We start from the raw sequence: 15230 nt of genomic DNA, 5'->3' as shown, positions 1-15230 counted from the left end.
GCCGGGGCAGTCAGGTTTGTGGATTTTGGGCAGGAGGTAGAAACGGGCGGTGCGGGGTTGTGGGACTCTGAGGTTGGAGGCGGGACAATGAGTCGGCCGGGGCAGTCAGGTTTGTGGATTTTGGGCAGGAGGTGACAATAGGTTGGCCGGGGAAGCAAGAAGGCCAATGGTGGAAATTACCACTAGCCATCAGGGAAGTTTTAAGGGTGATTCATAATGCATTGATTTTATTTCTGAGGTTACTTGAATCTGAAGTTACTGCAATATCACTTGCCTTCTGTAAATTTGAGTGGAATATAATTTATGATTTATTGTCCCTCAAAACACGTTACGTCACTGTACTCACCAAGTAATGCAGTTCTGAACGTAACAGGCTCTGACTTCTACTCAGAAAGCCCCATCAGCAAATGTCACAGCTTTTGAATGATCACAGTCATTTCTGTGTCAACACTTGTTGGAATCTCCCCCTTAATTTAACGAAGAGTGACATTCTAGGGTACAAGACTACTTTCATTTGCGATCTGTTTATTACATACAGAACAACATCCTGCACGGCTGTCCTGAAGAGAACTTTCAAAAGATGCCAATCTGACGATGTCCTTTTTTAAAAGCTGTAAATCTGACCTCCTTTTTCCCAGATATCCAGGATAGTTTTCATTCTTTTCCCCATTAGCTTTCCTTTTGAGTGTTAATGCAGTTTTTCTTTCTTTTTTCTCTTTCTTTTCAGTTGTATTTGGTGATCGTCTGGACATTTGAGATCTACATGATCCCACTTGCCTTTTTGTTGCTTTTTGCCTGGAACTACATTCAGAAAGCCAGAGGGAAAGTGGTCAGCCAGCACTACATGGTGAGTTTTGACAGGACTCTTCTTTTCCAGTGCTTTTTCAAAATAACGAATAATATCCCAGATCGTAACCAAAGGCAAAAGTCTCCCTCTGTTAAAATGGCGCATATAATACAAGAGTTGCAATTATATAATGGCTTGTATGACTACCCCGGTCATCCCAAACTGTGTTATGGCTACCTCAAAAGTATTTTTGAAGTGTAGTCATTGTTATACAAAACATAGCAGTCAATTTGCGCATTACAAACACCCAGAAGGGCTCCTGATCAGGTACCCAGTTTGTGTAGCGATGACTGGGGGATACCTGTTGACCAGGGCACCAGGAACAATTCCCCTGCTGTTTTTCTTCCATGGGCTCTTTTACGTCCATAAGAGAAGGCAAATGGGGCCTTGGGTTTAGCATTCAATCCAAAACACTGTATCTCCAACTCTGCAGCACCCCCTCAGTACTGCATAGGAACATCAGCCTTGCTTTTGGACTCAGAGCCATGGACTGGGTCTTGAACCTGAAACCTCGTGGCTCAGAGGTGAGAGTGCAACTTACAGAGCCACCACTGACACTTAATCATAGCAGCAAGTAAAGGATTAGATTCCTTACAGTGTGGAAACAGGCCCTTCAGCCCAACAAGTCCACACCAACCCTCCGAAGAGTAACCCACCCAGACCCATTTGAATGATGCACCTAACACTATGGGCAATTTAGCATGGCCAATTCACCTGACCTGCATACCTTTGAACTGTGGGGGGAAACCCACACAGACGCGGGGAGAACATGGAAAATCCACACAGATAGTCATCCGAGGCTGGAATGAACCTGGGTCCCTGGTGCTGTGAGCCACTGTGCCACTAAAAGATGCTTGTAAACATAATGATCCTGGCCCAGATAGCCCAGTAGCTGTGATAGTCTAGACTGGAGTCATGTTTCAGGTGCAGTTGATTCATGGGGGAATTGCCTGGAGAATTAAAGATTGGAACCTTTGGAAAAACTCCCTCAAAGTTGGAACTTCTGGAGGGGCTTTCACTCCTAGGAAATGGTAAAGGATTAAAAACCTAAGTGGCACCCTATCCCTCTCCTTCACCCAACTGGCATACTACCCCCATCACAAACCTGGCATCCTGAACTCATCACTCACCTGGCACTCTACCCCATCCCCCAACTGGCACCCTGACCCCATCACCCACCTAAAGCTGTATCCTGTCACCCACTTGGCAGCCTCACTCCCCCCGATTACCTCTGACATCCTACCTCCTTCACCCAGCTGGTACTCAACCCAAAAACGGAAAGTCTGGAGAAACTCAACTGGAGAAATTCAGCAGGTCTGGCCGACCCTGTGAAGAGAAGGAAACGGGGTGAATGTTTCGACAACAATGACTTTTTGTCAGCAAAGCACTACTCACTGACCTGGGCGGCCTACTGAGCTCATCCACCTGACGCCCTACATCCCTTCAGCCAGCTGGCATTGTACCCCCTACCCTACCACCTACCACCCTAGCCCCACATTTACCTTGCATACCTATCCTTTCAGAGGAACTTTCAAAGTGGTTGCTGGACATTTAAATAACTGCTCTACATTTTCTGGGCCACTATGTATTTTAAATCATTGGAGGACTCCTCTTGTTCACTGGATTCACAGCTAGATCAGAGTTGGCCTTTGTTGTGATATAAAATTTGTTGATCTCTTGAGATTTATTTGGGATTAAGTATCCATCTTGATCTCTGTTTGAAATTCCTGTGGTCTGAGTGCTGTATCTGAAGCAGATCAGTGAAGCCAATAATGGGCATTGATGCCAGTACTCTGAGGATTTAAGCAAATTCTCCCGAGAGCTATAGTAGGCAATCACAAAACCCACCTGAAAGCTCAGTGTCTGGGTTATCTGAGTTTTACACTGGGAGATTGTTCGTTCCTCTGCTTTCTCTCTGTCTTTTACTCCTCACGCCATTTTTAGGGGGTGCGATGGGCTAGTGGCATTATGGCAGAAAGTGAAAATTGAATTCAACAAAAAAAATCTAGAATTAAAGAGTATAATGGGAATCATGAATCCATTACCGATAGATGGGTTTTTCCAACGTTCACTAATGTCCTTGAGACAAGGAAGCTGCCGTCCTTACTCGGTCTGGCCTTCATGTGACCCCTGACCCACAGCAATGTGGTTAACCCTTAACTACCCTCTGGGCAACCAGGGATGGCAATAAATGCTGCCTAGCCAGCGATGCTCTCATCCAATGCATAATTTTTAAAAAGTGCTGAACATCTGCGTTTCGTCCAAAATCCTTCTCAGTTTGTTGGCCACAAAGTGGCATGGATATAACCTGACCATAGCAAGGTCATTTTGCCCTCCTGTTACATTATATCGCAGTAAAAGGCCATAAGCTACAGTCACGCTGCTCTTAATTGCACTGTGCTCCTCTGAGCTGATCAGTCTGCTGCTCACTTGGCTGGGAAGGTAGCAGGAAGCAAATGGACTCTTTGCAGTGCAGTTGGAGCAGTTACGAAAGACGTTTCTGGTCCTTCTGTGTCAGGTTTGTCCCGGAGCTCAACCCAAAGTGAACCTGATGATGTCTTTCTTGACATGTTCAACTTGATGAGTTTGAGGAGGAAAAAGACACACACATATCTTCGGTGGCAATAATGCCATAACCATGCTGTATCTTTTCAAACATGTCAGTGCCTGTGGTCTTGTATTTGAAAGGAAGTTTGATAGGTGGGTGATGGGAAATAGTCTGTCAAACATTCCTCTACCATGAGTGCCGCTTTTAAGTCTGTTTTTGCAGCAGTGTTGGTTTCTGTAACACGTTGTTCAAGTGATCTCCCCGACCTTGACTCTCTGGCCTACGGTTCTTACAGAGCGTTAAATCACAGCCCTGGAGCCAAGGACAGAGGTCAGCCATGTGACTGCACAAAACAATATGTGTTACTGGAACCCATCACTGCATCAAACTCTTAATAACCTCGTAACCAGAGGGAGTGGACATTCTTGACAGGATTGTTTTAGTGGGGGAGGCAAAAGATTTGGCAAGGTGCCCGAGTTGCTTTTCTGAGGAAAGGCGAGTTAAAATGCACAAAGTTCTTGCAATATGCCGATAGTCGTATCTTAATATTTCATCAAACATTCACTTTGAGAGTTTTAATATATGCCCCCAACATTATTTCCTTTGATAAGAAACAAAGTGATTTTTTTCCACCTTATTTCTAGACTGAGTGTTGCATAGATTCACAAAGGCTACAACACAGAAACTGTCTATTCAACCAGGGTGCAGGATAGTGGTTCGGTGGTTAGCATTGCTGCCTCTCAGTGCTAGGGACCTGGGTTTGATTCCATTCTCGGGTGACTGTCTGTGTGGAGCTTGCACATTCTCTCTCATGTCGCTGTGGGTTTCATCCAGATGTTCCGGTTTCCTCCCACAGTCCAAAGATGTGCAGGTTAGGTAGATTAACCATGCTTAATTGCCCATAGTGTGCAGGCTAGGTGGATTGACCATGGGAAATGCAGGGTTACAGGGGTAGGTCTGGGTGAGATGATCTTTGGAGGGTTGGCATGGATTCGATAGGCCAAATGACCTGTTTCCACACTGTAGGGATTCTATGATTTCTCTTAGCCTGTGCTTGTACTCAACAGTCTTTATTTAACCCTATCATCATGTCATTCTGTTCCACCCTCTCCATTAAAGTCCCCTTTAATGCCTCTATATTATTTGCCTCGACTATTTCTTGTAGCAAGCCCCACTTTCTGAATGAAGGTGTTTCTCCTGAATTCCCAATTGGATTCATATGTGACTATCTTAAATGTGTGATCCCTGGTATTGTTTTCTCCTACAAATGGAAACATCTCCGACCGACCCTTTCAGAATTTTAGAGATCTAAATCAGGAGAACCTTCCTCTCTTCATGGGCGAAGAGACCAAACCCAATGTGAACCAAGTCCCTTGGTCTTCGAAAGGTTCCGTTAATTCACAATACCACAACATTCTTTACCAGGCAAAGTTTTCTGGAAAGCTGTTGTAATAGTGATTATCATGATCGGAGCTCAAGAAGGTACAACCCTGGTCTCCCGTCATTTCCATTCATTTCCTACATGGCCTTTATCCTTTGTTACTATGTTTGAACACCAGCCAATAGCAGTCCAATGCTAACACCTGCCTCTCCAAGGGTCTCCAGTGGATTGCTCATTTGCTGATGGATTTGAGGGTTAAATCCACATTGTGTATGATGGTATGGATGTTGAGCCACTGGATTCAGCTGCAGAGACTTGGACGAAAAGTACCAATCCGGTGACAGCTGAATCTTCAGCTGGGTAAACCACTGCTGTGTGATGCCGAATTTGAAAAGTTTGGTTCCATCTTGCTGTGACTGGCATTCACTGTGGGGTACGTTCAATGTCGTAAACCATTTGGTTGACAAAGGGGTGACCTTCTTGAAGTTTATAAAATCATGAGGGGCATGGATAGGGTGAGTAGTCAAGGTCTTTTCCCCTGGGTTGTGGAGTGCACAACTAGAGGGGGCATAAGCTTAAGGTGAGAAGGGAAAGGTTTAAAAAGGACCTAAGGGGCAACTTTTTCACGCAGAGGGTGGTGCGTGTATGGAATGAGCTGCCAGAGGAAGTGGTGGCAGCTAGTACAATTACAACATTTAAAAGGTATTTGGATGGGTATACGAATAAGAAGGGTTTAGAGGAATATGGACCAAATGCTAGCAAATGGAAGTAGATCAATGTAGGATATCTGGTCAGCATGGACAAGTTGGACCGAAGGGTCTGTTTCCATACTGTACATCTCTATAACTAATTGGTAGATTTTATCACTAGCCCATTGGAGGTGAATTTGTAAAGTGCATGCCCAATAATATTTTTAGGAACAGGAGTAGGCTGTTCCCATTATCAAGGTTGCTCTGCCATTTAATAAGATCAGGGCTGATCTGACAATGGAGATAATGAAGACTGCAGATGCTGGAAAGTCAGAGGTGATTAAAGTGTGGAGCTGGGAAAAGCACAACAGGTTAGGTAGCATCAAAGGAGGTGGGGAGTCAACATTTCAGGAAGGGTCCTGACAAACGCTTGATCTGGTCTGACTATGGCTTTATTGGCACTTTCTTCCTTTCTCTTATAACCTTGACTCCCTTGTCAATCAAAAATTTGTCCATATGTAATGAACCAGGCTCTGCTACTCTCTGTGGAAAAGAATTCCAGAGATTAATGACTATTTGCAGGAAGAAATTCCTCCTTATTGCAATCTTAAAGAGAGTTCCCTTACCTTTAAACCATGCCCCCTGTTGTATTAGGTGTTGTTTCTGAACAGGTTAATGTTGGAAACTGCTTTAGGCTTTAATCAGTCTAATGATGTCTTCCACTGTTTGGGTGAAGAATGGGGAGTCTAGCTTGAGATCCTAGTGGATGTAAAATACCAGGCTGGAAGGATAGAGTTAAAAACAAGGAGAGCATACTGCTCACAGTGAGCATTGCTGCCATCCCAAGTGGGCACCACAAGACAGAACTCCAGTCGAAGTGATGTCAAGGACCATTACATTAATTGATAGCGAGGTCACAGCATCAGAGACATTGCAGAGCAGATTTAAGGTGACAGCAATTGCTAACAAAAGGACAGTTTAGAAGATTTAAAAGATGGAGTCTGACGGAAGAAGAAGGTAGAAAAATTTTAAGTTTAGGCTGATCAGGTGATACATCAATTAAATTGCCGATTTGGTGGGAAAATGTATTAAGTCCACAACTGTGGATGTTTATTTTACAAAATTGAGGTATGAGTATGTACTGGCCATGAAAATGGGTAAAATATTCATTTTGCCCAGGAAGTGGTGAGAAACCTCTTTCTGGTCTGCAGAAGGTGGAACAGCTCCCAAGCGCTCCTCTAGAGAAGTTAATAGCCCGTGTTCCAGCTAAACCCAGTACAATATCCTCTGTAAAGCGGAACCAAGAGACTAAAACCAAATCCTCCTGCGGAGAAATGATTAACAGATGATCAAAATGAAGCTCAACAGGCAAAAAGCCAAAAAAACCTAATAATCTTTGGCTCTCTCGGTTGTGTAACTCAACTCAATTCATTAGTGGTTTATTCTCTATAACTAATAACCAATCATGTCCTCAGACCAACTCGGGGAAAGAGGATTGGTTGCCGCACACTATCCCAACTATTGGTTGTTGTGGTTTACTGTTACTACACATCAATCAGTCCGTAATTCTAGATTCCCTCACAAGTAACTCCCCTGTCGAAGCCCCTCAGAATCTTAAATGTTTCGATAAGGTCACTTTTCATTGTTCTGAACTCCAATTAGTTAGCCCCAACGTGCTCAATTGCAAGACAGCCTTTTCATCCCGGGAATGAACATCAGGAACCTTCTCTGAACTGCTTCTAATGCAAGTGCATTCTTCCATAAATAAGGAGACTGAAACTATACTGAGTTCTCAGGTGCAGTCTTACAAATGACCTGCTCTGGCAAGACCTCCTTACTTTTATATTCATTGACTTTGCAACCATTCTGTTTGTCTTGTTAATTACCTACCAAGCCCGCGTGCTAACTTTTTCTGATTCATGAACGAGCAAATGCCTGCATCAGAGAGACCCCAGTGCCAAAAAGGCCAAAGGCTATTGCAACTGAATACCCCCTTGGGAAGGGGTTTCTGCTCCATACTAAGCACCCTCACAGAACTGGGTTTGTTTTTCATACTCCTGCTGGAACCTTTTGCACAGGTCTCCATTTTTGGCTGGCATGTCAGTGTTCCCACACTTTAGCTGTGCTCACCTCTTCCAGTGTAAGTGCCAGGCCTATCCTGCCTCATTATCCCTTCCATGCTCAGCAGCCACCTCCTGCAGGCAGACCGCTAGCACCAGCAGAGGTAGTTCCGGACACTCATGAATTTTCAAAACCTGGAAGATTCTGGTCTTTGAAACTGAAATTGCTGTGGAATTTTTCCAGAGTACGATTTTTACCGTGGTAAGTGGAGGCCGCAATGAATCATTCCTCGACACAGACCGTTTATTTTAAGATTATGCCCTCTGGTCCGAGACTCTCTGACAAAGGGTAACCTCCTTTCTGTTTCTCTTCAGGTGGTGACAGATTGCCCCTGTATTTGCCATTCCAAACCAATCTGTAGGTGAAATGTGTAGAGTGGATGTTCCACATCAGAGTGCACAGCTATTGAATGGTGGGACTTTCCTCCATACCAGAGATCCTCTTTAACTAGCAAGTGCCAGTCCACTTCTCTCCAGAGGGAGAAGCACACTGATATGATGTAAAAACATTGGAGCACAATCCCATTCCCACTATCATCAGAGTGGTAGGTCCTCTTTCTGTTCTGTGGCTACTTACAGCAAAGAATAAGATGGGTTTTTACGACAATCAACCTTAGTAATGTCAAAACAAAGAAGAGTGCAAAGTACAGGCCCTTCAGCCCTCAATGTTGGGCCGGCCTTCTATCTTACTCTAATATCAGACTAACCTACATACACTACATTGTACTAACTTCCATGTGCCTGTCCAAGAGTTGCTTAGATGTCCCAAATGTATCTGACAAACATGTTGAGCATGAATCCAGCTTTAATTTCAGATTTATTAATCGATTTTATGATCCACTAGTTCTTATGGCTGGCATTGGACTCATATCACCACAATGTTAGTGGGGCATTAGATTATGAGCCTAATGACATTTCCAAGACACTAACAGCATGGGTTTGATCCAGTTCCAACTGAGGTAGATTTGAAACGTAAGGTGACTAGCAAGTGTCTTTTCCCTAGGGTTGGGGAGTTCAAAACTAGGGGGCATATTTTTAAGGTCAGAGGGGAAAGATTTAAAAAGGGGCCTGAGGGGCAGCTTTGTCACACAGAGGGTGGCTCCTATATGGAATGAACAGCCAGAGGAAATGGTTGATACTTATACAATTATTTTAATGATATTTTGACAGGTTCATGAGTAGGAAAGGTTTAGAGGAGTATGGGCCAAGCACAGGCAAATGAGATTAGTTTAGCTTGGGCAAATTGGAGCAAAGGGTCTGTTTTTGTGCTGTATGACTGGATGACTTTTATTTGTCTAATGTGCCCCTGAAAGTACAAAGCAATGGGAAAACACCACTGACAAAATACTTCTTAGAAAATTGCTCAAAATGGATCCAAGGATGTCCCTGTGGGCGGAGTGCACATGAAGGAATGAATGAAAAAATGAATGAATGAATGAACCCACAATATAACTGTTTGTAAGATGCTGAAACAAGCCACCCAATGAACAAGCAGGCTATAGCATAATTAACTTGCAAAGTAATAAAACATTTCATTTAAAGCAGATGTCTTGCTATTAAGAGACATCACTGAAATTGAACAGTGCAGATGAACACTACTGAGTACAGAATATCTTTTGGAACTTGCTCATTTCATTGAATCAGAATGGATACAGAATACAAGCTGGCCAATGATCACTGACTCTCTGCAAGAGCATTCCAGCTCATCCCATTACCCTGCCCATGGTGGTGTTTGTTTCACACCAGAAGTGATGTTCATTACTGTGACAGACATGGTGGGCGTGTTGGCGAGTGTACTGTACAGTCAAGTCACATTCGGAGAAAGGGAGGACTGCAGATGCTGGAGATCAGAGTCGAAGAGTGTGGTGCACAGGCGGTCAGGCAGCAGCCGAGGAGCAGGGGGATTGATTCAATGTTTCGAGCATAAGACCTTCATCAGGAATGAGAGGAATGAGTCAAGTTACATTGTTTAGGCACAATTTATGATCAGTGTAAAAAATATCGTGGCCTTTTTTCATGTTTGAGCACTACTTTAAAGCATCAAACACTTTGCTTGGGTTGTTGTAATGATCTAGAGTTCAAAGCATTTTGCTAGTATAAGAAAAGAAAGTTATTTAAGGCTAACTATTCATTTCTCTTCTTGTATTTTCTGTGTCAGGAGGATTATGACGTGGACATTGATGACGACGATGAGGAGGATGAAAAGGTAACGGACAATGTGTCTAATTATTTCTCAACAAGCAGGCACGTTGTTTGTGGATGAAGGATCTCACGATTCACTCGCTTGTTTCATTAAAAGACCCTGGTGCGGATTTTCTCTGTCAGTCTGCCAATTCTCGTTCTGTTCTGCAGAGTTCTCAAAGCACTGAATTGAAATTATTGGCAGCTACCACCCTGAGCTTAAGTGCATTAAAATAAACTTGGCAAATGCAGGAGATATGCTTAAAGCAGAAACCCATCCTAAGTAGATGGTTTGGATATCTTTAAGCAAGTATTTAAGATTTTAATTTGTATTTGTGTCTGAGTGTTACAGAATCACTTCCAAATTCCATGTCAGCCATTCACTGAAGGCCTGTATTGTTAAACACTGGTAAAACATCTCCTACTGTGAGAGCTAGAAATGGTTTAATACAGGTGCAAGCAACAGAAAGCCTGTCTGTGTAAGGGAAAATTTTAAATTGGTAACACTTCAAAGGGCCAAGTCCACTGAAGTCAATGAGTTATGAATTAGCACTGACATTCTCATTCTCCCAGCAGTAGCTCTGCAACCTCTTGTAACGGAAATGCCAGAATGCCTATTGCATTTACTTGCTTGAGAGCCAGTGCTGTCACCTCTCAACCTGCAAACAACAAGCATTGTGAAAAAACATTTGTGTATGGAAAAAAACATGGTCTTAGAGAACAACACCAAGGACATAGGTAAATCAACAAGCAGTCTGCCTGATTTTTCTTTAATGTTGGTTCTTGCTCATTTAATGACACCATCCAGTGCCAGTTTGCAACGTCATCTCCATTTCCTCCCATTACCCGTAATCAGTCACAGAAGATTTACTATTAATACATTAGATCTTCCAAAATAGTGCCTTTATCTTTTCTCTTACAGCTCAATCATCACGTGGAGATGCTGGTGTTGGACTGAGGTGGACAAAGTCAGAACTCACGTAACATCAGGTTTTAGTCCAACAGCTTTATATGAAACCACAAACTTTCGGAATGCTGCTCCTTTGTCAGGTGAAGTGACTTGACCTAATGAAGGAGCCGCGTACTGAAAGCTTGTGATTTTAAGTAAACCTGTTGAAATATAACCTGAGGTCATGTGACTTCTGATTTGCAACTCTAGAAGAGCAGTACTCTGGAAAGACAGTGTGATGTAGTGTTAGTATTGTTGGACTAGCAATCCCAGAGATCCAGGTAATGTTCTAAGCACCTATGGGTTGAATCCCACTATCACAGATGGTGGAATCTGAATTCAATAAAAATCTGGAATGAAATGTTTAAAGGTAACCATGGAACAATTGTTGATTGTCATAAAAAATCATCTGGTTCACCAATGTCCTTTAGGGGAGGAAAGTCTGGCCTCCATCTGACTCCAGACCCACAGCATTTGGTTGACTCTTAACGGAAAATCTTTGAAATGTGGCTCAGAAATCTACTCCATTCCATCAAACACTGGAAAGTCTAAAGAATGGAATGGAATAGGACAGACTGCTTGGGTGGACTAAGGCATGGAAATGTTAGTGACTAACACAGTCCTGTTGACACTGTAAAGTCCGCCTTACTAATATCTGGGGTTCAATACCAAAATTGAGAGAACTGTCTCATAGTCAAGTCAAACAACAGCGTGAAACACACTCATTTACAGAATCATACTTCATAGACAACATCCCAAAAGCCCCATTACCATCCCTGGATATATCCTATGCCACTGGCAAGACAGACCCAGCAGAGATGGTGGCACAGTGTTATGCAGTCAGGAGGAAGTTGCCGTGGGAATTCTCAACATTGATTCCGGAAACCCATGAAGTTTCATGGCATCACATGAAACAAGGGCACGATTACCACCCACGATGACTCCCCAAAGCCAGCCCACCATCTCCAAGCCACACGTCAGGAACACGTGTGATAGAAACTCTCCAGTTGCCTGGATCACTGCAGTTCCAACAACACTCGAGAAACTTGACACCATGCAGGGCAAAGAGGCCCGTTGATTGGCACAACACCCACTCCCATCACCATCGACGCTCAGTAACTGCAGTGGGTGCATTGCAGAAATTCACCAAGACTCCTTATACAGCAGACAGCACCTTCCAAACCTACGACCAATGCCATCTAAAAGGATAAGGGCAGCCGATACATGGGAACACCACCATCTGTAAAATACATTTCCAAGCTACTTGGTAATATGTCACTGTTCCTTCACTGTGGCTGGGAGTCATGGAATGCCTCCCAAATGGCATTGCGATTGTGCCAACACCTAATGGATTGCAACGGTTCAAGAAGGTAGCTCACTGCCACATTCTCAAGATCAGCTAAGGATAGGCTATAAATGTTGCCCAGCCAATGATGCTCATGTCATGAGTGAATTACAAGAAACAACTTTTACCTGCAACACCGTCCTTTGCGCCATTTATTAAGGTGCAATCAGAGATGGTAGTCTCTCTGAAAAGCTTAGACTTAAGTTCATCTATTTTTTTAGAAGAAGTTAGCAATTTGATCTATGCTAGCAATGTGCAGAATGCCACAGTCTGAGTCTGTGCAATGTGGAGAATCTCCCACCATGATCCTCCCAGTGATGATGTGCAACTCTTTGAAGTGTAGCTTTCCTCAGCGTATCACATTAAACATAAGCTTCCATTGTTTTAAAATGACTTGAAAACAAGATGAAACCTTTCCATCGCAGTTACATTGATAGGAAATGCCTCTTTGCTTCATCAACAGGCTAAATTGCAACAGCACCTTCACTCGATTTACTTGCATTGCAAGTAGCGACTGTTCACAGAACAGATTTATTTATGCAGCTGTGATTTGTTAAAATCTAGTTCTATTGAGTGTGGAAAAGAATAACAAGTTATTTTCCATGCTTCATTGCCTTGAGGTAGAGCTAATACCTTTCTAATTCAAGATCAATAAGCTTTTACTACGATTCTAACCCAAGACGCCTGTTTTACCTTCAGCTTCATCATCGGCTGCAAAAATATTGTCAAGTCAGCCTTGGATGTCATGTTCTTCCATGTGGCCATTCTGCATTGCACGTGCAAATGTTTGGCTGAAATGTTGCCATCGTTAGACACTGACAAGTAGAAATCAGGTTGTATCAAGAGAAAATCTATGAACAGGAGGAGGCCATTCAGCCCCTCAGGTCTGTTCCATCATTCAGTGAGATCATGGCTAACCTGTGGCCTAACTCCATAACACCTGCCTTTGCAAATATCCCTTAATATCTTTGTGTAATAAAGGATAATGGGGAGACAATTATCAGTGGATTGGTAATGATCTGGGGACTCAGTTTGAAATCCCGTCACAGCAGATGGTGAAATTTGAATTCAATTCATAAACAAAGTCTGAAATTAAGAGTTTATATGATGACTATGAATCCATTGTCAATTGTCAAAAAAACCCATCTGATTCACTAATGTCCTTTAGGGAAGGTAACTGGTCTGGCCTCCATGTGACTCCAGACCCACAGCTAAGTGGTTGACCCTTAATTAGGGATGAGCAATAAATGCTGGTCTTGCTTGCATTGCCCTCATCCTTTGAGTGAATTTTTAAAAATCTATCTCAGATTTTAAATCTAACATTAAAATTTAGCGTGACGATTTAAAATTAATAACTGATCCAGCAACCACTGCCAGTAAACAGTTTCAAAAAATGTAAATTCCAGTTCCAAAGAGAAGCAGTAGTGGTGTGGATCAGAGAGGAAACCAGCGAAATGTTTCAAGTATTACTGTTTGGAAAACGTTTCTGATAGTTTGGTTCATCAGCCAAGCTGGGAATTGGAAAATGAGTCTGCAGAAGTCATCGGCTAGATTGTGCTTTGAAGCTAATGGTGCACGCCGTTATGATGCAGTGAAGCAACTTCCAGAGTCTGGATGCATGCAGTTGAACATGGAAATCTTGATGTTATAATCCAGCTAACCTTGCTGTTTCTCAGCCTGCGTTATAACAGAATTACTTGAAGTGACTCACTTCTGAATCAAAGTAAGGGAATGATGTTACAACGCTTAACCAATAAATATGCCTGAAAACTTCAAGGTTCCTGGAATGAGGTGAATTTTTAATGGTATGATCAGTCATAAGTGCTGCACTGAAATATTTCCAATTAAGTATATAAAATATGGAGTCTCATTCCTTCAACATTTAATCTCTGCTAGAGATTTATAAAAATTGTTTTACTTTTTGCTTTTGCTCTTTTATTTCTTTCTGTTAATCTCATATTTCTTTCCCTCTCTTTATTTCCTTTATTTACACAATCTAAATCTGATGTATCCTTCCTAATTTAAACTCTGTGGGCTGAGATCCAAGATGGCGGCAATCCAGTAGGTCTGCCTTGCTGAGCTCTGCACCATAACCCAGGCAAAGTGATGCAGTTATCCTTCCTTTCTTAGCTGTTGTGGTAAAAGTTGGTAGTTTTAGATGCCCAGAATTGCTGTGTGTCAGTTTTGTTGATTAAGGAAGATGACCAAGGAAAAAGGATCGCAACAAGCAGGGCACTCCCCTGCCGCCAAGGACACGCTTGCGACCGCAGCGTCAGCCTTCACGAACATCCCGGGGGACTTACCTGTGGAGCAAAGCCTGGTCTCGGAGTTCATGAAACTCTTGAGAGAAGATCGATTCAGCGATGGAGGAGACCCGGACCAGGCTGGAACTGATCTCGGTCATGCTGCAGAAGCATAACCAGGAGATCCAGTGTCTTGGGCAGTGTGTCATGGAGGTGGAGCAGCTGGTTTCTGAAACCATGGCAGAATCCTTGGTGGGTTGGGTCCAGACCCTGGAATGGCGGGTGCGGGCCTTGGAAGAGCAGTTCAATGACTTTGAAGGTAGAGGTCGTCAGAAGAACATCCGCTTGATTGGGCTGCCGGAGTGGGAGGAAGAAAGCCAGCTGATCCACTTCTTGGAGCAATGGCTCCCACAGTTTCTGAGGCTGGAGTCTGAGGTAGACCAACTGCGGGTTGAGCAGGCCCACCGGGTCGCAGTGCGCAGGCCCAGATCATTCCAGTGCCCCCACCCCCCGGTCCTAGTGTGACTCCAGCATTACAGAGATAGTGATGCTGGAAGCCTCTAGAGCACTGGGGAAGGATCCTCAGGCTCTCACATACAAGGGATCACGAATTATGCTTTTCCAAGACTTCTCTCCGGTCGTGATTCATAAGAGGAAGGCCTTTGATGAAGTAAAGAGGAGGCCAAGGGAATTGAATATTCAGTACTCTTTAAGATATCTGGCAATATTACATTTCAGGCACGACGGGTCCATGTTTAATTTTGACGAATCAGAAAAGCTAAAGGTCTTCCTGGATACTTTAAAATAGACTGGCTGGCTCAAATAATATGGACAATAGTGTTTACCTTGTTTTCTCTGTGGTTTGCCTGGTTTTGTTTTTTTAATACATGGGGGACACCTTTTTTCTTTTTCTCTCTCTTCTCCCTT

General features: G+C 43.3%; 1 protein-coding gene across 8 annotated transcripts in view; it reads left to right on the top strand.

Annotated features, from left to right (window-relative positions):
• Positions 1–15230, top strand: part of LOC122541051 (multiple C2 and transmembrane domain-containing protein 2-like) — a 476548-nt gene that overhangs the window by 380278 nt on the left and 81040 nt on the right. For all 8 annotated transcript variants that reach the window (XR_006309501.1, XM_043677545.1, XM_043677546.1 and 5 more), the window contains 2 exons: positions 728–847; positions 9744–9791. Coding sequence is in view for 7 of the 8 variants with exons in the window: in XM_043677545.1 (XP_043533480.1) it covers positions 728–847; positions 9744–9791 (168 nt within the window). In the remaining variant the exon portion in view is untranslated. The remainder of the gene's footprint in view (positions 1–727; positions 848–9743; positions 9792–15230) is intronic.

The sequence above is a fragment of the Chiloscyllium plagiosum genome, chromosome 36, assembly GCF_004010195.1.
Source record: "Chiloscyllium plagiosum isolate BGI_BamShark_2017 chromosome 36, ASM401019v2, whole genome shotgun sequence".
In the NCBI taxonomy this organism is placed as follows: Eukaryota; Metazoa; Chordata; class Chondrichthyes; order Orectolobiformes; family Hemiscylliidae; genus Chiloscyllium; species Chiloscyllium plagiosum.
This window is presented reverse-complemented; position numbering and strand designations above follow the sequence as displayed.